The following is a 26312-nucleotide window of genomic DNA, read 5'->3' on the forward strand; positions in this document are numbered from 1 at the left end:
AGTTCGCTTCCAATTTCTCTTCAACTTTAAGATAATTTACGTTTTTTGTAAAGTTTTGTTTTATGTTATAACGCGAGCAGTTTCTTTCTGAATGAAAACTATCTATAAATGTGTTCAATCCAACTTCATAGTCTAACGGTTATTTCAATTTTGATTCAAATTATTTTCCCGGGGCTTAAGGTTTCAATTTCTATTCGTCATGGCAACACAAGCCAATCAACTCACAAGATCACGACCTAAGGGAAAACTGATCGTGATAGTGATACAGCGCTGGTTTCGTAGAATGACGGTGTGAATGGAGCATAATAGAGCGTATTAAGATTCGCGGCGCGGGGACGACATCTATTGGAGATAAATCAGTGCAACCTGTATGCATGGTCTTTTCGTGGTGTCGGAAATAATTAAAGATTAATTATACAGTTTTAAAATAAATCGATAAAACAAATTGAACACTAGTTTGTCGAATTAATTAGTTGTAGGTAATAAGTGACCGATTCATTTAATGGATCCTAACATTGGTTGGTTTCAACCCGAGCAGTTCGGCCCCGCTAAGGTCTTGTGGTCACAACTTTGGGAGGCTGAAATTGCTGAAAAGAGACTTGATATCCTGACACTTAAGACCGACAATACGTCCAACGCGATGGGTAATAAAGTGCAGCAGGATTACATATCATTAGATTCGGTGTCGAGTCGTGTCGGGGAGGATCGTTTAGCACCGCGCGTTCAACTCAGTACCTGTAACATTTATTACAATCCGTCGAGGAGGAAAGGCGACAACCGCGCTAGTACTTACGGTATGAACTACAATTCCGATGCTCTGATCGGAGAATACGGCGGTTGTCCCTGGCGTCAGCCGGACAAGCATTACTTGAAGGGAGTCCTTGGGTGAGACAATTTTATCATGCCGCCGCCTCTTACTTTTCCATTTTTATCATATCCACCCCGCCATTACCCACCTCCTCATTAACCGTATGTCTCCGCCACATCGCGAGGAGTGAGGTTAGGTCCATCACATGCCGAGATTTTATTCAAGGACACCGACACGCTGACACATTACATACCTACCTACCCACCTACTTTCCATTCAGTTATCACCTAGATGGCAATATTTCTACTTATTCTAATCTTCAACAAACACGCTCCTAAATCAAACTATTCGACTACATCTCTGATGTTGAATATTTTCTCTTTTTTTCCCACGATTTTTATGACTATCGAAATTATAACATCGTCTCCTTTTCAAGTCTTGCAACTATTGATTCATATATGAATCAACCGTTATTAACTGATCAGCTGTGCAATGTACATATTCAGCAGCTTTACGTTGAACATGCTTTAGTGCATCAACCTCTATGTTAGAATATCGCACAATCTCTATTACATATTTATTTGCATGCGATAAATCTCTGTTTAGCAAATCTTGTACTAAAACTGCTTTATGCGCAGTGGTGGCGGTTTTCTACTCTGCCATTTATATATATAATCTTATAAATTGCAAGGCGGCTAGCAAACTTTTCATTTTTTCAAGTAAACAGTAAACCTGGTAGGTTTAAAAAAAAGTCGCAGGTCAAGAAATAAAGAAGGAACACAATTGGAATTTGAAAGGTTGATCGAAATTTAAATCATGCAGCTTTCTCTGTTTGTACATGCAAAGACGATCGATACTTTTTGCTTGACTTCATTGTGAACTCAGGGTATATAATTTCAGCTAAAAATTAAATTGAAGTTCACAATGCTAGTATCACAAACGTATAGATAAAAAAATAAAGTCTCTTCAGCAATTATGAAGACTTCTACTGTAGACTGGTAGGATATAAACATAAAATTGATTATTCCAGAAATAATTCATCTATATGATTTACGTGTTCTTCGATCTTCTCACAGTTGAAGTAACTACATTTTTTCGTCGTGTGCTGTCGTATTAACACAATAAATTTCAACCTTACTTTACTAGTGCTTCAACTTTTTTTTTACATTTCTGCTAATTTAGAACGATTACACATACAGTACATTTTTTGCTTGAAGTAATATAGTGACATGAATTAGAATTGCTTAGATTGTGATTATTTGAAGGGATTTTGAGAAATAGGAGGTGTAAAGTTGTGACTGAAAGTGAAACTGAATGGAGAAAGACAAAAATTCTTATAATAGAGACCATCACTCGTTCGTTTATCGAACTTTGAGACCAGCGGTCAACGAATACGGACGCATTATACTAATTGGATATGTATGTTTTACGCGTTCGTTCAATAACAGCTCTATAAGTTATGTAACATCAACTGCAACTGCTGATAATAATTTTGTCGTCCTTGTTTCTGTGCTCTTTACCAAAGTGCAATATCCCATCTCTTATTCTAGGAATACTTGAATCCCAGTATTACGTTATAAAAATTTTCTTTAATGAGATTGAACTTCGTAAATATTAGTTAGTGTATCAGATTCATTTACTCCAAATACGAACGTTTCAGGGGTTGGAAAAAAAAAATTAGTCTCATTTAAATGGTACACAGATTTTTTCACTGTGTCAAACTGATATAGATCTGAAAAATTGGAAAAGCAAAGAATTTTATTTAAAACTTGAAAATTCTAATGGAGTACAATAATAAAATCACGAATCAATGGTGTAGCAATACTATGAAAAACTAAATTTGTGCATCCGTGATTCAAGTTCATTAGATTGTTTTTTATTCATGTTCTGGTCTGTAGTTAATTTTATGATTCACCTCCAAAATGCAAATTCAGCAACATTAAGATTCTAGCATTTTTTCCTTTACATTTTTGACTATAAAATTTAAGTTGTTTAATGAAAAAGTGGAGATTAGAAATTCATTATTCTGACATAAATAATGAATGACAACCCTAAATTTTTATTCAACAATTTGATTTTAAAAACGAAAAGGACTGAATCAGCTAGCTAATTTGCTTAGCTGAGTATATTGAACCTCAATGTAGACATATCGAAATGTATGTAGATTGAACGAACATTGAAGAACAGATGTAAAAAATTTTATACCAATTTAGTAAAGAATGGCTTACAAGCTGTGTAAATTAGAGAGTTGTGCAAAAATTCTTCATCATAGATGCGTAAATGATGAGAGGTCTTGAGAGTGCTATGAAAAATTTCCTCCTTCTAATCTATTATTGATATATTCTTAGGTACCACCGCAACAAATGCGACAAAATTTAGAATATGTAATTTTATACTTGACTGCGATGCAATAAAAATTTTTATTTTTATTACGTGGTATGACTAAATATTTCGAAAATCATTTGGAAACAATTCATCTTTTCTTTGGATAATTAGGAAAAATTGCAACCTATTTTACAGTACAAAAATATATTTGAAACATCAATAAATCATGGTAAATCGAAATCTCGCAATGCTGCTAGTATTAAGTTACTGTAGTAAGTTCTTGATGGGTGAATAAAATTTGGTTAGCTGTCCGAAACACAAAATGACAAAGTTGAAGTAAAATATTGCACTGGCCTGCATTCATTTATCTTTAGAACTTGCAATTAATATTAGTGATAATTTGAGTTTGAGCCTGATTGATAGAAACTTAATATGTATAAATGATTCTGGTAAACGATTCAAAAATGTATTTACTATTTCTTTGCATTTTGTATGAATGATATTAATTTCATCACATACAGGTTTAATATTGTGTGTACTTTCTATCAGGTTACACCAGGAGATCGAGGACTTTTTCACTTACATGCGTCCCTCCGTGGAAGAGCAGAAATTGAGATTACGTGTCGTCAAAAGAATAGAAGATGTGATACACGACTTGTGGCCCAATTCGAAAGTTGAAGTTTTTGGAAGCTTTCGTACTGGGCTATATCTACCTACAAGGTAACTATTTCCCTTAGGTCCAAACTTGGAAATAAATTGTCCTAGATATTAGTTATGCCTGGAAATACTTGTGAAAGTGAATAGTATTTACGATTTTGATGCATACATATCATAAAGTTGAAATAATTATTGTTATGTTTATTGAAATTGCATATAACGATGAATAATAAATACGTTCCCAACAGTGACATTGACCTGGTTGTAATTGGTATGTGGAAAATGCTTCCATTAAGAACACTAGAACGAGCACTGCTGGACCGCAATATAGCTGAACCAACATCTATCAAAGTACTAGACAAAGCTAGCGTACCAATTGTGAAGCTGACTGACAAAGAAACTGAAATCAAGATGGACATCAGCTTCAACATGGATAATGGCGTTAAATCTGCAGAACTTATCAATTCGTACAAACATGAGTTCCCTGTACTTGACAAACTTGTCATGGTTTTAAAACAATTTTTGTTGCAAAGAGACCTAAACGAAGTATTCACAGGTGGCATTTCGTCCTACAGTCTTGTTCTGATGACTATTAGCTTTTTGCAGGTAATTATTACCAACATTTGCGTTCGTTCTTATTGATACTCGAAAATTATATCTTTCTTAGACTAGATCAATTCGTTACCATACTAATACCGTGACATGTATTAACGGCAATGAAATTATCTTGCAGCTACACCCTAGACAGAATGCCTATTGTCCGAAAGCTAATTTGGGTGTATTATTGATTGAATTTCTAGAACTCTATGGCAGGAAATTCAATTATGTTAAAACTGGTATTAGAGTCAAAGATGGTGGTACTTACATATCTAAAGAGGAGGTACGTCCAGTTTTATTCTGACATTTCAATTCGTTTTTAAACTTTCTGTATTACCTGTTGATACAACACTTTTTGAATAGGAGAATAATTGTTGCAACTCACTGATTACAGAAATGAAAATCACTAAAAATTTTACTACCTTATTAATCTTACAAACATTGTCAGAAATTTTGTTTGGGGGATATTTGGCTCCCAAATCAAGGCGACAACATTTAGTTCTTTGATTCTTATCACGAATTCAAAATTTTTGAGTGCTGACAGTTTTGAGAGTCTTTCATAGTAGAGTTGGTTTCCTCAATCTACTAAACGCAGCATATTGTACTATAATTTATAATCGAATCAAAATACTGCTGCTTTCATATGTGTAATTAAAATTATGTCCAGTTATATTGCAGTTTTCTTGTTACATATGATAGAGGGTCAGGTATTTATGATACTGTTACTAAAATTTGAATACGATTTTGCAGTAGTTTCAATTTCATGAACAATAATTGGTTCAAGATTGATTTTATTGTTTTTCTGTGTAGACTGTATGATCGTTATTTAGTTTATTGCTTGCAGTCTGATCTAAACTATAAATTAAGCATGCCCTTAATTGATCATTTGATGGTAACTTACAGGTCCAACGTGATATGATCGATGGACACAGACCTTCTCTTCTGTGCATTGAAGATCCGCTTGCACCAGGCAATGACATTGGTCGTAGTAGCTACGGAGCTCTCTATGTAAAGGAAGCCTTTGATTGGGCTTATTCTGTCCTGTCTCAAGCAGTCAGTCCTCTCAATATACTGGTAAATGATGTAAACAAAGTAAGGTAAGCACAAATCTCAACTGCATTGATGACGCGATGCTAAATCTTAAATTAAATGATACGTAGAAAAAACAGAACACAAAAAATCATGTTAAGGCTGATAGCATGGCTTAATTTTAGATTTATTAAAACGCGAACAGAGTTCACCTGTGAAACTATTAGAATTCTTAACAAAATGGATGATTCGAGAAAAATATTTTGAAACATATACATTTGTCTTACCTATGCAATACACCTTGCACTTGTTTTTTTTGTTCTTTTTGTACTACTGTGTTCCAATATTATATACATCTCAACATATACGGTACATTATTGTTCTTTTTATTGACTTCACATGGTAAAATCTTTGAAGAATGACCATTTTAGATTTCATTCGTAGTTTTATAGTAATTTATACAGTTGATTAAAATGACAATGTTAACATTTTTGAAATAGATTAGTTGCTACTAGTCCTGTAATTTGAGCTTCTGTGGTTTATGAAGAAAAATGAGATGGAAGTACTTTTTATTTAGTTTCAAATCGCAATTGCTTCATGTTTTACAGAAAAAAAGAATTGATTTAATTGCTACAGAGTTATGGTCTAATTCAGAATATGTTTCTATTGGCTATGTATTCGACTATTCAAAGATATTCCTGCAGACTATGCAAAAAGTAATGAAAATGAAAAAAAAAAAAAACAGCAGTCTTATCTCATAGGTTTGATAACTCCAGAAAAAAAAGTAACTGTTTGATTTTGAAACGCGTCAGTGAAACATCTAAAATTTCTGTGAAGTGTGTATTGTCAACTACAAATGACAACTATATGTATAGTATGAAGGTATATCGAAGACAAAAGTTGAATATATGATTTTTCTGTATACATAAGATTTCACTTTTCTTAAATGAATTTGTTATACTTGATGATGCGATTTACAAGAAACATAAAAACATGTATGGTCTCATTTTTCTGATTCAGTTGTACTTATTATGCAATGATCTTATTGTTATATACAACAGTAACGAATATTGATAGAAGTTGTGTATAATATCAGGATTTATGTTATCAACTTACAGTATATTGGGCAGAATAATTCGGGTAACAGACGAAGTGATTGAGTATCGAAAATGGATTAAAGAAACATTCCCACTGCCTCTTGGCGAGACGGACTCTCTTTCCAGTTCTACAGGGTCAGATGCATCAACTCTTTCTGCACCTGCCAGTGACACGGTAAATGTGTAACACATAAAGCTTATTGTTGGCAGAAAAAGCATTCCGAACTTAGCTGTCCTATATATATGCAAACACTGCATATCTTATAACATAGATTTTATCAATTTCAAGACGATGAAAACTATGCTAGGCCAAATATTGTATCTGCTTTATAATAGAGGTATTTTGAAATCGCATAGGGATATACAAAATCAATTTCTCAACATCTTTGACTGCATATACCCCCCTAATTGGCAAAAGACGTTTACCTACGTCATGTTTTACAATAATGAAGAAGTTGCCAGTCGAAGTTACGAACCATACTTTGGTTAACGCCGTTTCTTCATAGGATTCTGAATGCAGTCGTGGCAATTCACCTAATACTGCTGAGGGTAAAGGAGAAGAAAGAAATGAGGATAATCATACTTACGACGACCAGCAACGTCAGCAACATCAGCCAAAGAAACACTACAAACCAAATGCACATGGTATGATATATTTTCACTACATATTTAACCGGTACAATTGCTAATTGATTTTTCTTGAAGAGCAATTAATGTGATATGCAAAATAGCATGAGCTAACTTATGAAGATATATTTTTTTGGTTACCTTTTCATTTCCAATCATGTGTAATATTAATTATTTGCAGTTAATAATCAGCAGAACTCGCGTGGAAATTATCAACACGGAGTAAGCCACAATAATTCTGGAAAAAATAAGGTGAAACATCCACAGCAAAATAATATGAGCAGCAGTAACAATAACAATAGCAACAGCAACAATAATAATAGTAACAGTGGAAATCAGAGTCCGAATATGAGAACTGTTACAATGAAGCGAAAAAAGTCTCAGCTAACTCGCCGTGGACCCGGAAATGATTGTGTGCGGTGATGAAGTATCTCCTGTGTTTCAGTGTGTCCAACTTATTTCTCTTAAAAAAAATTACAAAATCACAAAAACATAAAAAAAGAAAAATCAAAAAAAAGAAAAACAATACAGTAATTCGTCATGACAGTGTGTCGAAGTTGCCGTGCGATTTATCTTAGCAATACAGATTGCAGTCCAAAACTTAGGTAATAGTGACAATGTACTGCAACTGCTACGTTTTATAAGTAAACAAATGTTTCCTCATATTATATGTTTCGCATCAAGCAGGGTTTACATTTATAGCCAAGCATTTGGCAGTTGGTTCAATTTGCAGGCAATATGCTGCAACAGGGTTAAACTGATTGCATGACTTCATTTTTGCTCTTTTAGTCGATAAGTAAAAACGGAATTTTCTTATCCTTAAAATTTAAGAATGAAACTTTTATTTAAAAGCTCTGTAATCTGATCAAAAATATCGTTTGTCAAGAATTTTTTTCTCGGTACTATTGATTATGATTTAGTTCAATTTATATTCTGACTGATAATTAGGGTTTCTAAGTAATAATCGCACAGTTTATTTTAACATTTTTGAATAGTATTATTATGCTCTTACTGCGATTTCATTACTGATCATATTCACCAAATCAATAGACCATTTTCGGTGAAATATATTGATTTATCGCAGCTTTGTGCAGTAGAATTGCTTTTATTATCATCCTTTGTCTTTTAGGGTTTTACAGTGTCATAAGACATTCACCTTTAATACGAAAAAGACTTAGTTTTCTATGTGAAACTATATTCTTATAATAATACGAAAAAATGAAGAAAAATGGTGATAACGGGATATGCCCATTGTAAATATTGTAACATACTCACAACACGTGAAATTTGAAAATGAGTGTCATTTATGTAGATATTTTTATTTTGTGTGATAAAACGTACACGGTTTTCCTCGCAAACATTCAGATACCACTTTTCGTATGGATTAAAATCCATATTCATAACAAATTTTCAATAGCCTCTTTTTGTAATATACCTATGTCATGATCATTTCTGTATAGCAACAAAGTAGCGTGTACAAATATGGCAGTTAATAGCAATGTAACAAAATGTGTAAATCTATATGTACGAATATATGTAAGAAAGATTGTTTTTGAACGAATGAGCCTAAATAGTAATTAATGCTGCTGTATAACTTATTGATTGTAATTTGTACAAACTTATCAGACTGCATATGTAAAAAATAAGCGGTCTCTATGAGATATCACTATTTATATACAATATTGTTGTATCATAATCTCAAGTACAAACACATAGTTCATTACGTTTCTTAATAAAATGGAAAAGCGCGAGCCCAATATTGAATATACTATTCAACACCCCAAACCATCTTACGTAATCAAGTTTTGGTAACGAAGAAAAATTTGTTAAAACGTGGACGGAGTTCGCCAAAAATCGAAATACACTTACAATATTTAAATGCCTAGTACAACCAAAGTCAGATCCTAAGACGAATATACACCCAAGTAAAGTCTATTCTCACTCTCCTTATTTAAACTGATCAGGAATAAGATTGACTACGGTAGCCTCTAACCAATCGCAGAGGCGCATCAATGATTTCTGATCCGCTCAAATTATGGGGAGTGAGAATCCACTTTACTAGGATGTATACCTTATGAACACGATTCAGGTAGACATTTTTTTTGCATGTCAACCAGAGATTACTCAGATTGTCCAAATCGGTAAATTCAAACGTATGCATCTAACAAGGAACACCAGTTTGGTGTCCCCTTTCGAATTCGTTGTAATTCATGGTTGTGTGTCACCAGCTGATGTTTCTTTAAGTATTGGGGCAATCAGGCTAGGAATTGAACATGCACCTGAGATTTATTTAGTAATTGGAGGTACGTTTTGAAGAATCATCAAAGTTGGCTACTTATGAACTAAATAGCAAATTCGTACATACCAGTGTAGTTTGTTGTTACATACCGATTATGATTTGCAAAAGCCCAGAGGTCTAGAAAATGTTCAGAGCTGACGTAAAGCAATAATCAAACAGGTTTAACATCAACGACGTAGTTGGTTGTAAATATTTTTAAACTAGAAATTAAAACTAATGAGAGTTGGAAATCGTGATGTATTGAAAGAGTAAATTTTCACATGCGTAAACTTTATTGGTACTAGGTACACTTGACTTAGGTAAACATAGGGTAACAATTCAAATATTGTTTTTACCAGAATGTATAAAGTATCCGACACAAATAATGTGGTTTATTAGAAATGATTTTTATTTGTTTTCCGTTCGACGGGTGTACGATTTTATGTACAGAACTTGTTTGTTACTGCCATACTTTATACTACTGTAATAATATAACTATAGTACATATTGTTCATCAACTTCTTATTTACGGGCATTGATTCCGTCAATAGGGTTCATGTCGAGTTTTATAATACGATCCAGCTGAGCAAGTTGATGTTCCTCGTCAAACGTCACTGGTAGTGGTGGATAGACTGAAAAATTGCAAATATAACATAAGCCGTCTTATATTTATTTTCCAGAGTCGAACGAAGTAAATGATATATTTAGAAATGGAATTTACCGTATTTCTTCATGGCCATAAAAATCCAAAGTGAGAGGCTGGAACCGAATAAAGCCCACCCAATAATACTCTTCCATTCGCCGGTTGGCGCATTAATCTCAGCAAAAGTTTGGCAAAAGCTAGCCCGGTACAATGCTTTTTTTTCATCTATGGAAAGTTTTTTCCAGTCTCCTTTTTCTTTTTCTCTAAGAGCCTGTACTTACAACAATCTGTGTCATTGAATATCCTGAAACTACTTTTCTACATTAACTATGACATTGTCCTACAATAATAGTTCATTTTTCAACTTTACAAAGAAGACTGATTGCCTCAGATTTATTGCTTAGTTCTCATTATGAATTAGTTGACAGAAATTTCTGTAGTATTTTCAGCTAGCATTGTCCTGCTCTGTTCTGTTGTACCGAAACAGTAATTACACATGTAAAATGACTGTTCCGGTGCAGCAGAACAGAGCGGAACAGTACAAACTAAAACCGCTATAAATGATACGAGAAACAGCTTTTCAGCCATTTTTGTGGAGGCATAGTGGCAGCACTTATTTGTAACAAATAGATTGTTTAACAGAGTTTGAATTCTGTATCATCAAAACATTTAAAATACTGTTAGGTCTGTGTAGCAATTCAAGTGAAATATAATTAGGGAAATGTATTCTAATAACTTTAAAATAGTCGGAATTATCTGGAATATTTATAAACAAAAATAACTGCACCGGGATATCAGGAAGAGTCACTGGCTAAGCAATTTTTATTCAAATCTTGACTGCTCTGACAATTTTGGCACCATTACTGAGTGCTGGAATTCATATACTGTGCATAAATATTTCACTTCATTTTCATCAAGGACATACGACATTTCCTTCCGCATGTTTTTTAATGTTGAAATCAAGAATACCTGGGAATCTATTTCTCTTGTTTAATTCAGTCAGTTATTTCAAAAACGTGATACGATTAAAAAAATTGTAGTAAATCATATATTTTTACACCTGTTATTTGAATTGATTGAAGATGTTTGTGAAATTTATGAAATTTATTACATGGACACACGATATCCTTTTTTTCTTTTATTTATAATTTTCCAAGTAGCACAGGATCATGTGAAAAATTGACCAATCAATAAACTTGAGTCCTGACAGAACGTTCGTGGACCTTTGGGCGTCATTGTGTCATTCTCGGGCCTAATGTCAATCACAAATGATTTTGTGCAACTTGGTTTGTGATATATATTGAAGGATGTATAGCTAGCTTTAGGCATTGAAGAGTTTGGAAATAGATCGACTGAACACAATATCCTTCATTTCAAAAAAACTAAGTGCTGTTATTTACAAATTGCTAGTATGTCGACCAATGATATGGATTGAAAAAAATTAAAGAAAGTTATTGTCCTGAACCATCACCTGAATGTCAGCAGTTGGTTCCTTGTAGCGAATTGCTGGCATGGGGAAGTCTACTCGGTCAATATAGGTCGGGTCGCCATTCATACCATAGCATACTACTTCCCTGTTTCCAATCTTGTTCGCATAAGTGCACATACCAGCGGTGTTCTGCACTCGGCTGCATTGCAACAGCCTAGTGGCCAAAACCTTCCCAGCCATTGTTAACTGGAAAAATAACCGAACAACGAATTTCAGGATTTATCATCTGGTGCGTATGCATATTCATTGCGAACAGCCATCTCCCAATCAGCAGACGTGTAGCAGACGTAAGTGCGGCCGTAAGTGTTACCTAATCGATTGGAACCTGAATTATCGAAGTTACGATGTCATATTTAAAACTACCTACGACAATTGTATATCAGCACGAGATCGGCAATACCCAAATGAAAAAATACCGCAATGTCAATATCATGAAAGATTACAATTTTATTACTTTTTCTAAACCTACCTGCTCTCGGCTCTCGGCAGTCCTGATCGAGAACACGAACAAAACGCAAAGATGATGGCTCCGTACAAGTAGAAATATTTGTGGGTAGGGTCTCAAAGAACGTTTAACTTGCGCTCTAGCGGGTTATTTTGTAACAAAGTTGTGTATACACCGGCCTCCTGTTACCTTGAGTTGGATATATGCATACCATGTGTTGATGGTATCCGTCAGACTGCGCTAGCTATGAGCTACTACAAAATTTGAACATCGTTCTTTTTATCATTTTTAGTAAGCGGTTTTGAATGAGCTTCGTTTTTTTTTGTTGTTTAACGTTTGTCACGGGAGACTTGCTCATTAAGTATGCAAATATCGCGTTTTATTGTAACAACTTGATCCGAGTACCGTGTTGATTGCGGATGAACGTGATTCGACCCAAACAGTAGTTAATACTTGTTTGGTCAATGTCTGTGCGTGACGCGTGTCGGCCACAGCGCTGAATGACTTGTGCTCAGGACCGTCAAGTATGAAGTTTACGTAACAAGGCGCGGTTAAATTTAAATTTACGAATTCTTGTAATCCAAAAAATTCAAGAAAAAAATATTGGGAATACTGTGCTGGATAGGCAATGAAATTGAATTAATTTTTCCGAAAAGTAGAGTTTTCAATGAGTGGCGAGTAAAACTTTCGAATTTTACAATTGAACGATTTTACTGTGTCGACTGCGAAAGGTCAAGTGGCGAAGAAAGATGTTGGAATTGCCATACTCTAAATTGCCAGAGGAATGTGCACCTCGTTGACTTCGATTAAGAAACGAAATTTATCGTAAAGAAGAATATATTTCCGTGAAATTCACCCTAACTAAACTAGAGAAATCTCAAGGTGTTACGATTCCATATGCGTTACACGTTATCGAAGTATGAGTTTTATTGACAATGATTTAAATTTACGCAAGAATGAAATTTTCATTTGAAAAATTACAATATGTTAGTATTTGACCAGTGATAATAAGGTCACTTATGCTCATTTCCACACAACCGCAAGTGGTAGATCACCCGACGCGTGTTTTTTTACGTGGTATCCCCAGAAGGACCGCTCCATGGAGAACAGTTACAAGATTGATCTTACGTTCTTAGGAAAATTGCAAATGACTTTTTTTCATGTGTCAATTATGGTAAATTGTTTTTCCCAGTCAATTTGTACTCGCGTGTATTCGCAGTTTGTTCGAAATTTTTTCAGTTAATATAACCCGCTGACTATTTAATATCAATGAAAGATGACTGTTTTAATTATAAATAGATAAAAGATAGTTGTTTTCATTACGAGTGAAAAGTGATGGTTTTTATCTTAAATGCGGAAGGCGATTGACTTTGGATGTTCGCGCACGGGTTTTCTTTTCTGATGAGGTATGAGATAATCACTAAAATGGAGAACCTGGTGAATATACAAAACAATCAACAACTAAACCAAGATCGAAAGTATGAATCGCTGTAAGACGTTGGAATTTATCTATCGGAAGACGATGAAGAAATCTTTCAAGAAATGGAAACAAATCGGAGTAGAATAGTAAGCACAACCACCAAAATACGACAGCTGTATAATTCTGCAGTGAAATATAAACCAAACATTATCTCTGAACGATTCGAAGAAAAAATTCTGATATTAAAACGATCACAATAAAAGACAATAAACCGATTAAAAAAAACTGCAGCTGAATAAATTTCACTACACTTTGTGATGATCATGATTCTGAATTACATCGCTAAATCTGTGTTTCAGTGAAAACAAAATGACTGACCATGAAGCAGACCTAAGCCTAAAAAATGAAATGTTAATTTTTCAGTATGGTCAATAAAACTCAGTTACCTGGAATAGATGAAAATACGATTAGTAACATATGTCGATACAGACAAAAATATACTTAGCTTAGATACGTAAAAAATATAGTTAACGAAACAAGAGACAAATTGATTAGTTGGAACCAGTTGGAACAGATACAAGGTTTGATTAGCTGAAACAGGCAGAGGTTTGATTAGCTGAAAGAAACAAAGAGTCTGATTGTTTGAAACAAACGATTCATTTTATTAGCTGAAAGAGACAGAAAGTTTGATTAGCTGAAACAGACAAAAGGTTTGATTAGCTGACACGGACGAAAAGTTTGATTAGCTGAAATAGACAAAGGGTTCAATTAGCTGAAACAGATAACAGGTTTGTTTAGCTGAAATGGATAACAAGTTTGATTACCTGAAAGAAACAAAGGGTTTGATGAGCTGAAATAGATAAAAGGTTTGATTAGCTGAAGCGGGCCAATTTTATTGGCTGAAACAGACAAAGGTTTAATGAGCTGAAACAAATAAAGGCTCAATTAACTGAAACGGATAAAGGTTCGATCAGCTGGATCTGAAAAAGGATTGATTATCTCAAACAAAAAGTTTTATTAGCTGAAACAGATGAAGATATGGTTAGCATAATCACATAACTTCATACGCTGACGAAAAATGGGTCGAGTCCAATATGATATTCGCTTCATTCGTTATTTTTATTATCAATTGTATTGACGAATAAAATACGCTAAACTTCTTGAATCGACATCTCTTTCTGTTTCGAGTTATTAAAGTGAATTTCTTTTTCGACTGAACTTTCTGTAGTTCTCGGTACGTTTGTTAAAAATTGTTTTTGTCGCTCTGAAATAGAAAATAATATAATCAGTTAAACGAGTATTTCTGTACATTTCATGTATATTTCACAAATACTTACGCCAAGATTTTCCACTATCAGTATACACTACCGAGATTCATGTTGATGCGCATTGGCGCTGGTTTTCAAATGCCGCGCGTTCTCTCATAATTGAAGGGTATCAAGTCCACGCGCAAAAGGCGCCGTGGAACTTGAAAACTTTATTATTAGTCAAAAAATTGACCGAAGAGCTGAAAAATCTGCACATCGAGAGTGCGCAACTTTTTTATATACTGTTTGCAAAATTGACGCGCAAAAAGACGAGTCCAATTTCCATATTCATTTACGCGCATGAAGCTGCGTCCAATTATCGTTATTAATTTACGCGCATGAAGCTGCGTTCAATTTCCGTTATTAATTTAGGCGCATGAAGCTGCGTCCAATTCTCGTGATTAATCTACGCGCAACATGGCGCGACAGATTGAACTGTCAAAAAATTCTTAGTATGTGGGACTTGTCCCAAAAATTCTATAGAAACCCAGTCCACATCTGCATCTTTTTGAATCAGATACATTGCTATGCGGATTGTTGTTCTCAGATTACAAATCGAATTAAAATGAGGAGGGGGGTTGGAGGGCATGCATTATTGTGTGGCGTGACGGTCGGCGGTCCTCTTCGACGCGAAGTCTTCGAGCTCAACATCTCTTCCCATCTAGCGTACCACGGAACGCGATAGATCGGCCAGAGATGCGTTTTGCCCATTCAGACGATCACAGAGATCAATTGAATGGAAGAACGATCAGTAATGACTAAATAATTGAATTGCATAACGATTGAAAAATGGTTGCAGTCACAAGAAATGGAAAATTCGATCTCGTTAATATTCAAATGCTTACAAACGGTCGCGAGACTCGAATACGCAGTCTTTTGGGAAAAAAATTTCTGTGATCGTTTGACGCTGTGGATTACTGAAGTTAGTAACATCACGGCACATCGCGACCTTCCTACCCTTGCCTGTTTCCCAACGGAACCACCCAACGGAAAAGAGAGATTCACACACACACACATGCATAAATACCGCGACGGATCCCAAAACGTCCACCTACCTACCCGGTTACCTATATTCGATCTAAACGATTCTCCATATTTTCCAACACACATCATTCTTCATCATTTGCGCCGTGGTCACTGACTTACATTTTCGTTGGTTACCTGTTGGGAGCAAAATGTTTTTGTATCGTAGTCTGCCTTCTCGGAATACAGTATCGCGGTTGTATCCCGCCAGCCCTAATATTGCATTTATTATTTTAGTAAATGTTGGCAGACTATCGGTACATTAACCTTTTGTAAAAGTGACTAAAAACATCCTGAATACCAATTAGCATTTTTCTAAGCGAGCTAAGCCTGCAGTTGATCAATTCTTGTTGGCTGTTAAAAGATTGAAAATGATATAGAATGTAAAATGCAATTTGATTACGTTACGTTATGCCAGACTTTGGAATTTCATCAATTTAACCATCACGTGAATAATTGAATATGTTCAAACCTCAGGTGAACCCACCACTTAAACGGCATCATCAGTAAATTCAATCGTAGATTATTACATCAGTTACGAAACACAATTCGATCTCGCGAGTGCCGAGTAAGCCATGGTTACCTGTCGCGATGCTCATTCCACTTTTAGCAACGTGTAAAATTTCTATCTTGAAGTAAGCTACGCTAAGTTGCATTGCGAAAAATAATGATTCGACTGAAAGTCAAGCACGTTGCGATCGTGAATGAGCCTATCCATGCAGCTAAGAAATCGAAGATTTGTTTAACAATTGTTACCGGCACGCCACGTGACAGAGGAATCCCAGGGAAATACCCATAACCTAACACATGCAAACTCACCAACGTTGCCGAGAAATGGAAAAGTTACTCGGAAGTCTCTGCTGGAATCTGTAAAAAACAGAACAGTTGAATTAATTGAACAAATTGGCTTTTCAGTTTGCAAATTAATTATTACCGTTTAGTTTCGTATCCATTGCATGTTATGCAAGTACAAAACTTCGGTCTTACATGTACCTCCGTGAATTATCAATCAATAATAATTAAAATAACTATAGTTACCTTGACTCTGGGCTGCACCACACTTTTGCACGTAGTAGTTCTTGTAGCATCTCAGGTGTGTTGGTGAAGCGACGCACTTTTCACATAATTCACATCTTCACCAATCTCTTATAATCCAAATATCCGCATTGCAATAACATTCGATTCTACACTCACTTTTCGTGCTGTAGCTATCTGTTTCAAACGACTGAATAAACTTGCTAACAATGCAACTGTGCATTTGCCGAAAATCAGCCACAAAAATAATGATATTGACACTCGACGCACAGAGACAAAAATAGAAATCACTGAATTCCAAAGTTACACAAAACAATGAAAACTCGGGACACGAAATTCACCTTTAACGTTCGCAGAATGTTTTTATCCAGTAACTCGGTTTTTATTCAGTAACTCGGTTTTTCTTCAGGCTACACGCTGCTCCTCGCGCATTATTCATAGATGTGTGTATGGTGGAAATACACTGATCGAAGAACGTGATTCAACCTGAATAATCAGGTCTGAATGTTGAATTGATACTGAGTGCACGTGATTTCACTCCGACTGCTCGAAAACGACTGATGCCGCACGGCGTTCAGAAGAGATCCAAACAGATCTAAATCAGTTCTCTGAAAGATGGAAGACAACAATCCCCCCCCCCCCCCCCCGACCTTTTCCCGTGGAGGGGGTAGCTGCACGCGCCTTCCTAGCTGTTCTTCCCCTCTTGCGGCCCCCACTCCATGGGTAGAGCGACAGAGAGGGCGAGAGAATTATTATCTTCTGTCCTCTAGAGAACCGATTCAAATCCGTTCACAGGACGCTTACGCCGTTGCTTAGGCTCTATTTTATATATCCCTATGGTCCCATGGGCCGGGTGAAAACACTACGTAAGTTACGCGCAACGCGATCTCATGTTTAGGAGGATTGCCTTAACATGCGACGTCAGCCGAAGTTTGAATTCTCCGACCAACGGCGTTGACTGAATATATGTAAAGACTGATAGCGTTATGGGACTTTTGGGAATCGAAAATGGACGAGTTCAATTCATTGTCAACCGGTCTCCTCTGCGTCCTACCTTGCACGTACAACTCGATCCGGCAAGCGGTCGGTACGTATAGACGACAAGAACTGATGTTACCATCGCTCACCGCGTGTGCTCAAATAATGTAGACCGAATATTATTATGCTTATAGAATGACGAACGGGAACAGACTGATATTTTCATTTAACCCCGTAACGAACCAGTATACTTTTCTACTATGTACGTAGTATGTAAGTACCGTCATAGTTATCCAAGTTGCCGAATAATATTACAATGAAAAACGAAAAGAGATGAACAAGTATGATTAAACATTACGTAGGATATCTGATTACTACTTAAGAATAAAGAAGTGTAACATCCATTACTATAAGTAGAATATAACAAATGTTGCATGATATAATTATTGTTGTAGTTCGTCTTGCACATACAGGTGCAATGTATGTACCATTGCAGGATACGATATTGTATTGTTACTATATCATGTACCCTGCATAAAAGTAATAAATAAATAAATCTATTTGTATTTTTTTGTTTCTGCTTACCTGTTGGTCCTACAATGCTGCAAATGCCTTTTTTGCAATCCTTGGGGTCGAATTAGTCTAGAAAGGTCGTTTGAATCGATGCTAAGAGGAAAGTTTTTCTCTCGAAAAAAAGAAGGCCCCTTTGGATTTTTTCGGTCAATTTTGGACAAATTTCAAAAAATTCTGGAATCGAATCATCCAGACCCTATATCGACGTAGCTTTGCGAAAGGAATCTATTACGTGCTGTCTCGGATCTCTGCAAACAACGAATCAAAAGTTACGGCCGAAAAACATGGAATATTTTCCTGTTCGCTTCTATTAATATATTATTTTATCAACTAACTCTCAGATCTTAGCTTGCGTTTCTCAGCGAAATTTTTGTATTAATATATTTAATTTTTTATTTATTGTTATTCAATTAATTTTTAGATTTAATGTGAATTGTGCTCCATTGTTGTGAAGTTCCTCTATTACCTTAAAAAAAAGAAACGACTTTTTTTGAGCTATTGATAGCAAAATCAGGATCAGCAGAAAAAGTTGGCCATAATTGAAAAAACTGATCTCAGCAAGTTCAATTGTTCAATAGATTTTCCAATTTCGTGGAATAGGGTTCCCCCCACTCCGTCTCCATACGCGACATCACACTTGTCCATGAATTAACCGCACAAATAAACGGTACGTTCATAATTAATCTCTTTCAAAATTTGATTACGGTTATTATGAGGTTTTGTCTATATTGTACCCAAATTTTAGCTCCTTATGTCACAAAGAGCATCTGCAATAATTGTTTTAAAAAAATGATATCCCCCCTGATACACTTTGAACCATTTTTTGTTTGTATTTTCATGTAAGAATAACAGCTATTGAATAATGATATCCCGATTCTGTAACATGAAAATTGGAGGAGTAGTTCCATTTGAATATGGGCAAAAAATGTTCTCCCCTTTTGCAGCCATTTTTCACCCAGGTCGTTGTAAGAAATGATAGTATGTAGGATTCTTCGGGATTAATATTTTTCAAGTTTGGGTGTTCTCCGATAATATTGCAGTCTGGAAATTCCGTGCAAGAAAAGTCGGTTTTTTTAAAAGTCGAACAATCTGGCTGGTTGCACATTGAAATTGATTAATTTATTTTCTTGCAAAGTAATAAGAACTTGCTAAAACGGTCATTTCTGCAATAACGAATAATTCATGAAATATTGAATTTATATCTTTTAGTCTTGGAATATTTGTCTCTTGGTATACCAAAAAAGGTGTGCAAAACCGAAGCTCGATCGGATGAATACTTTTTGAAACGAGCTCCTTGGAATTAATACAAACAAATTCTTATAAAACTTTTTTTCTCTTAAATTAATAGTTTCGTCGCGATAACTTAAAAATATCCTTCCACAAACTTCGACCGCACCGCATATTATTGCGCCAAAAAATCTGTGGCCGGAAACACATAGACCTTTATCCCGGGCATTAGCTTTATAAGAATATGCAAACCGTATCCGTCCTGGATTAGTGCCACACAAAAATGCTTCATTTCCTGAATTAGCAGTTTACTCTTTTGGTGTGAAGTATCACCGCAAATTTATTTGGGTTTTTTACTTTTTTCCCGAAAAATCATGAGATTACACTCTGAGATGTGATAAAAATTTTACAAATTGTCATATTATAAATAAAATTTGAGTAAAGTCTACGAACAGGTATCAAATGTATATAAAAAAGATACTGTAATGAGCATGTAAAAATAATGTAATATCAATATATGCCTTTGAACTTGAACTTGCGTGGTGCGAGGTATCGAGGCAAGTGTAGTCAGCACACATATTGGAGTGTCCCAAGCCCGAGTGTATCTGTCGCCGTACTGAGGCAAGCGTACTGTGCACATGTATTGAGTTTCGCAAGCATATTACTGCACGTTGGCTGTGGTCCTGAAGAAGACGTACGTAATATCCCCGGCATCCAAGGTGTTCCGAACCGAGAGTTAGTATCATTGTATTATATTTTTATTCTGCCAAATATGCTGCACCATTAAGCTTATATCTACGGTATCGTTTGAATAATCATTGTATTTTACCAAGTGCAAGGCACCGTTTAGTTTATCCTTCACTAACACAACTCATTCGGCCAGAGTTACAATATCGAACCTTAGTTAACTCCTGAGCATCTTCAGTCAACGCCTGAGCATCAGCAAACTACACAACTCGGGGTCGAATAATTTCGCGCCAGGTCCGACGGAAATCTGACGGTTGTAACCGTCAATACGCGCAATTGTTTCAAGATTACGTGAAATTACATGAAGACCCATCATGGTTTAGCTATGTCAAACCCCCAACGCAACAAAACCTTGAAACACCTACGAATTTTGATCGCTAACATCTGGTCGCAATCGCCGATTAGTTAGTCAATTTGACAAGCAGATGTGAAACTTGCTGCGATTTAGTTGCATCTACAAGAGAATTAGGATATAGTAACTCAATGGATCATATAATTTTCCGCATGCGGAATTGAGCGTAGTTTCCTAAGACAGTCACCGGTGTCATGGTATGCACTTTGTCGTGTTAATTAATTACAATAACCAATTAAACAATCGATGGATCCTTCGAATTATCTGAATTCCCGATAAGGTGAGATTTACCTGTACATTTTGTTGGTTTTTTTTTTATATAAGATTTTGCCATCGAGTTTTCGATGCGCCGCACTATGACGCTTATTTCACTGGTGCGGTACTCCAGTCGTGTTGAAAATACTATTCAAGTTGAACTTTTGCCCGTTTCTCAATAATTCAGTAGATATAGTGCATAATAATTTCTTTCGGAATGGAAGAGAGAAGAATAAATTCAAAGACGGGAAAAATAACAAAGTTCAAAAAATGAAAGAAAATGTAATGTGTTTGTTTGGGTGTAGAGGTCAGTCAAAAGAACTTTATAATATAACAACTTGACTCCGAAAGGGGCTGTCCTCAAACAATGAAACCACATCATTATTCAATTTTAGCAACTTACATCAATCAAGAGAAAGTATAGTACTGTTGTTGCCGATTTTACTGATCGTCATCAAGACTGCCAAATTTTGCGAAATACAAAGCACCAGTGACGCTCAAATGGCGGGATAGCGGAATTTATTATTCTGCAAAGACGTAGAGTTTTCTGCGGGTGTCATATAATTTTGTGTAAATCGCCGAAATCATGTTCAGAATTCTAACAGTAACCGTAGCATTTCGGAGAACATTTTCACTGAGGCCACTATTTTCTTAAAATATTAGAAATAATTTCAACAAGTTGAGTATTCCACCATCGATATTGGCAACTTTAGTTCAGGACCGAATCGTCAGGCGCGCTCACGCGTTTTTAGTAGAGTCCTTACAAAACATTGGAAACCGGATGGTATGCTCAAAACTCCTTAAGGCTGTTAACGTGTGGGCTGTGAGATATGGAAGGTAATTCATTAAAAAATATGTAAATTAAGCGTTTCACAAACAGTTACGGATCTAATCCTCACATGCGATAGTGCACATTTATTGATCAAACTCTTTCTGCCCCTGAATTTTAGGATGATTCGATGGAGCTTTATCTCCCAAATTTAAAGATAAAAATGAAAAAGGAGTGACACACAGGTGTCAACAAATATATATAATATAACTTTCAGTTTTCTAGCAGTTCGATGTTGAAAAAAAAGTTTCTTTTTTTTAGATTATGAAGGCAGGGTATCCCTAAAGCACAGTCAACTGCGTGACTCGCTGTTTGCATGTTCATTTTGTAAACAATGTCATATTGCTCTAATTTTTATACCAAAAAGATATACATGAGATGAATATCTGTAGCGTTGGTATTAAAACATCTTGTCACACGAAAATCTTCAAAATGCTTTAACATATATCTTTTTATTTTGAATGAGCTCCTTGTATAGAGTAATAATAATTTACATTATCTGAATTGAATGACAAGCTCCACCTTAATGAGAAAAACCGTTATTCGCTGCAATAATAATTAAAATTTTCTGTTATCATCGAATCACTTCATGCCATTGGATTCTAGATCGATTCTCGCCCATCAGAAGGTATGCTTATCTGGGATCATAGAATTACTCGTCTTTAGCGTATCTTTAATCTAAGTCAATATTATTAGCTACCTAATGTACGTGACAAGGTTTAAAAACATTTACAATGTACTTAGTGTCCGCGGTGAACATTGAAACCACAAAATTGCCAGCGCCTTTCCATGTTTGCTCCAATACCAGAGAGTTCCTGTTTGAAGACTTGTGGAAATCGTTGCATTAGGTTTTCAACTTCGTTTGGTCTAAGTCCTGGTTCCATCTTTTGTAAATATGACCATACATAATCGACACTTGCACCAAAGGGATGAATATGTAGAAAAGTAGCTATCAAACCTGTAAAATTAAAATCGTAACTATAGTAACACAATCTTATTCCTCTGATATAAAAAAAGGTACGATTTTAGTCATCCATTATTGGGTGCCATAAAAATTGATGTTTTTGGGAAAATTCGAGGGGAAAGTATTTCTTGCCTGATATGGTTCCTCCGTGTTTATGGAACAAAAGCACACATATCATAAGTATGAAAACCCATGCTAAGATCAACTATGCATAGTAAGTTTCATGATAATAAGTAAAAAAATGAAAACCGAATACGCCACATGCACAGAAATGACAGGGTTTCAAAAAAAAAAGTAGATATCAGTGTCGATTTTATAAAAAGTGACACCAATTTCCAGGATTTAATTAGGCCGATACCAGCCATTTTAACGTTTTTCTTGAAAGTAATTCGCGTCAAAGTTATGGGACAACTTTCAATCGAGTTTCACAGTAATCCACTTCATTCTTCAAATACTCAAACATCACCGAATTTTCATACAAATTACCAGTTTTAAAAACTGCAGATGTTTATTGGTTGTGTGAAATAATGCAATTTCCACATCAATTCACACTTTCACATTATATTCGATGAACGTAATTCATTCGAAATCGAAATAATGTGCATAGAAACCGTCATTTAATTCATCCCGAATCACACATTCAAATAAATAGATACTGGATTCCGTAAAATTCGAATTTGAAAGTCGCGTTTCCAATTCGTATCGATTTACTGAGAAAAATGTGTGAAAGAAGAGACTCGATTACAAAAGTTCCTGCTGATAATCTTGAATTTTAATGGAGCTTCAACTCTCGGCTTCCGGGTATATATATAGGCTGATAAAACTTCGTACAAATTTAGTCAAGAAAAACCAGTACTGGGCCCAATTTTAATTCTACATGATGCCAACTTCGTGTCCTTAGTTCTATAACAAACATGGAAAATCGACTGACCTTGAAGGAGCAGTCTTAGAACTTTCCGCTATTACCGTTACTTGCGGGTATAAAAATGTGAGACAAAAAGTTTTTGCAATTGATTTTGTTCAAAATTTAATCGATTTAAGTCACATAAATGGATCAAACAGCACAGGTGCACGAGTGTGTAATAAGTGCTCCCGCTGACCATCAAATGAATTAATTGCTCGTAAAGGCAAAAGATTGCTGCATGCCAAATGTTAGCGTTCAGTCACCATGTTTTAATCGATGTGATAGCGAATAAACCTTATTTTTTATGTAAATTGAATTTCTTAGACACGTGGGCTAAAATTAACAGAGGCTAGTTGTGACAGTGAGTTTAAATCTCTCCTTAAGTAAAAGAGAGAAATGGATGATTCCAGCATAAGAAAGATGCTACTGGATTTTGCAGATGTAGCGGTGCCCTTTTTGAATATTTCTGGAAAATTTTCAAATTTCTCTCGGAATGTAGTGTGGTGAATATTTTTTGTGTGTAACGATGAAACTTGTTTTGCAGTTTAAAAATTGTCCAGGAATATTAAAATATGGTGGCACCGCAGCCGATGCCGCAGTAGTATTTTGCTAACAAGTGTATTGCCATTGTGTATAACTCTGGATTGATGTTACCGAAAAACCAAAGATATTATTATTTGCCAATAGTGTGATTAAGAAATCAAAGTAGAACCGTAATTTAAGGCCAGATAAAACACATAAGAATGTATGGATGCACTAACCGATTACAATTAGACATAAGGTGGACGGTTGATAAAGAAACCACTCCGGTACGACTTGTAATAAATGACTTGTTAATTTGTGATTCAAAAGACCTGATGCAAAGACTTAAAGTAAGGACTGCGATCTATCTCATGGATATATACCCTATTCACAAAGAGAACAACACAGCGTTGCATAGGTTTGAGCGAAGTGGGGATCAGATGGAAGAAGCGAAGCAGCCTTATTCACATTCAGTGCAGTATGCTAAATTATCGTGCGTTTGGGTCCCTTTGCACAATCGCTGCTTTGTAATCGGAATATATAAAATGATTTGAACATCGCGCTTTCGTTATATAGAAATACTATATTGTGTTACAAGTGTGGAAAGTGAGCGATTTCCGACGAGTTAAGATTGCAGCGTGCAAGCGAATACAGCAATTGCAAGAGTCTAGTGTAGACGCAGCATGAGCTGAGGTGAGCGCTGTAATCACACAAGTCAGATTTCTCTCATCCACCCATGTAATAGACGCTAATGTGTCCTGACACCTGCTTGAAAGGTTCTATGTTTGAAGCCTGTGGGGCGTGCGTAAAGTGCCACATTTTCGAACAGTACCGTAAAGTAACGTTGACGCATGCGCACAATTGAACACAGTTTCTCATGGGCGTAAGTTACCTAATCCCAATTTTTCGCGCTGTCAGTGACACCTTCATCGCTTAAAAAATCACGATCACTGTTTCGTATTTTTCACGCCATATCGTCATTTTTTCGAAAAAACCAAATTACTTGGTGTGTTTTTGTTTAGAATTGCACGTAAAATTTGGCCTCTGTGTCTTTTTTGGGTTTCGGTGCATAACCTCTGATATTAGTTGAAAATAATAGAAGACATTTAACTGTAAGAACTCACTATAGCATTCTCTTGACCCTGGGACCCTACACATGGATACCCCTAATCCCACATAATTCTTGCGACTTGCTAAAATCAGTTTTCTTACTTTCTTCAATCGAATTTTCGACAGTGAAAAATTCATATTAGGTTTTTCTCGTATATACTCTTCTATTCTTCAGTCTTTCAGCTTTCGAATGAAAAAAAAACTTTCTGCCACGAACAGTCCGGTAGAAGCGTTGATTTGAAGTTTTGAGGAGTGCGTAACCCTTGTGTAAGTTATTTGTTTCGTATAGATAATGTAGGGTCCTAGGGTTAAAGGGGATAAAACAGACATTTTCTTGTGTGAAGTCCGACTAAACAGAAGGAAATCGAGCCAAATACTATATCGTTCTCTTCGTAGACAGAGTACAAGATTCAAGTATCGTCGCATTTCAGTGACCCATGGATTACCTAAAATACTGCGAAAAACTATATGTATATGACACTAAGAAAAATGAAGCATATGTGTATAAAGTAAAATGACTCATGACAGAATAACGAAAAAAAAATCTATGACTGTACTGAATTGGGTCATTACCGATTAGTTTAGCTTCTCTTTGATTAACAGGTACACATCCAGGTAGAAGTAGCGGCGGCTTTGGAGTCCTTGGCTCTTCATTAATGTCATCATCCTTGTCTAAAGTTATTATTTCACTTTCTGCAGGATCCTCCTTTTTCGTTGCATTTAATTTTCCCGTCAAGTCCTTGATCTTCTGATCATCTTGAACTTGTTGTTTCTTCGATTGTACAAGCTGTTCTTGCATTCCCTTTAAGGTTTGCTGCAACATCTTCATTTGTTTCTCCTTTGAGTCAATTTCTGTTTTCGTCTCAGACTTGAGGACATCCACCTAAATATATGACGGATATTTACTATGAATCAGTCAAATATGGTTTATTTTTTAGGAAATTCCCTTTCGACTATTTCTCTACTAGGATTGCTTGCTTATTTTTATATATATTTTTAAAACATCCGCAAATCGATGCTCCGTCGACACTACTATTCAATAAAACAAGAATATGTCGTAATATTTTGCGA

The 26312-nt window shown here is 35.6% G+C and overlaps 3 protein-coding genes across 8 annotated transcripts in view; 1 reads left to right on the plus strand and 2 right to left on the minus strand.

Moving 5' to 3' along the window:
- Positions 1–294: 294 nt before the first annotated feature.
- LOC124300120 (non-canonical poly(A) RNA polymerase protein Trf4-1-like) lies at positions 295–7718 on the plus strand. 3 transcript variants are annotated; one of them, XM_046753808.1, is made up of 8 exons: positions 314–885; positions 3683–3853; positions 4039–4396; positions 4524–4670; positions 5291–5484; positions 6535–6688; positions 7020–7158; positions 7322–7718. In XM_046753808.1, exons 1-8 carry the CDS (start codon positions 503–505, stop codon positions 7561–7563), a joined length of 1788 nt encoding a protein of 595 aa, XP_046609764.1. In that variant the 5' UTR covers positions 314–502; the 3' UTR covers positions 7564–7718. The 3 variants fall into 3 exon arrangements, with proteins under 3 accessions (XP_046609766.1, XP_046609765.1, XP_046609764.1); XM_046753810.1 differs by lacking the exons at positions 7020–7158; positions 7322–7718 and adding an exon at positions 6871–7013 and having other exon boundaries at positions 295–885; XM_046753809.1 differs by lacking the exon at positions 4524–4670 and having other exon boundaries at positions 311–885.
- A 2091-nt stretch (positions 7719–9809) lies between these two features.
- Positions 9810–12165, minus strand: LOC124300121 (cytochrome c oxidase subunit 4 isoform 1, mitochondrial). Its single transcript, XM_046753812.1, has 4 exons — positions 12020–12165; positions 11533–11736; positions 10140–10332; positions 9810–10050 (listed from the first exon to the last, which is right to left on the minus strand). Exons 2-4 carry the CDS (start codon positions 11728–11730, stop codon positions 9941–9943), a joined length of 501 nt encoding a protein of 166 aa, XP_046609768.1. The 5' UTR covers positions 11731–11736; positions 12020–12165; the 3' UTR covers positions 9810–9940.
- Positions 12166–20863: 8698 nt separating this feature from the next.
- Positions 20864–26312, minus strand: part of LOC124300083 (ecto-NOX disulfide-thiol exchanger 2) — a 29666-nt gene continuing 24217 nt past the window's right edge. For 2 of the 4 annotated variants that reach the window (XM_046753740.1, XM_046753744.1), the window contains 2 exons: positions 25815–26124; positions 20864–22699 (listed from right to left, as the gene is read on the minus strand). In XM_046753740.1, the coding sequence (XP_046609696.1) occupies positions 22482–22699; positions 25815–26124 (528 nt within the window). In that variant the 3' untranslated portion in view covers positions 20864–22481. The remainder of the gene's footprint in view (positions 22700–25814; positions 26125–26312) is intronic. The other 2 variants (XM_046753742.1, XM_046753743.1) reach the window with 1 other exon arrangement.

The sequence above is a fragment of the Neodiprion virginianus genome, chromosome 3, assembly GCF_021901495.1.
Source record: "Neodiprion virginianus isolate iyNeoVirg1 chromosome 3, iyNeoVirg1.1, whole genome shotgun sequence".
Taxonomy (NCBI): domain Eukaryota; kingdom Metazoa; phylum Arthropoda; class Insecta; order Hymenoptera; family Diprionidae; genus Neodiprion; species Neodiprion virginianus.

Bases quoted from the DNA above. Each gene is read 5' to 3' on its own strand.
- LOC124300120 (XM_046753808.1), top strand. From the start codon at position 503: ATGGATCCTAACATTGGTTGGTTTCAACCCGAGCAGTTCGGCCCCGCT. The intron at 4,397-4,523 runs GTAATTATTACC...ATTATCTTGCAG, and splicing joins TGACTATTAGCTTTTTGCAG to CTACACCCTAGACAGAATGC. The intron at 7,159-7,321 runs GTATGATATATT...AATTATTTGCAG, and splicing joins CTACAAACCAAATGCACATG to TTAATAATCAGCAGAACTCG.
- LOC124300121 (XM_046753812.1), bottom strand. From the start codon at position 11,730: ATGGCTGGGAAGGTTTTGGCCACTAGGCTGTTGCAATGCAGCCGAGTG. The intron at 10,333-11,532 runs GTGATGGTTCAG...TTGTAAGTACAG, and splicing joins AACCAACTGCTGACATTCAG to GCTCTTAGAGAAAAAGAAAA. The intron at 10,051-10,139 runs GTAAATTCCATT...GCAATTTTTCAG, and splicing joins TATGGCCATGAAGAAATACG to TCTATCCACCACTACCAGTG.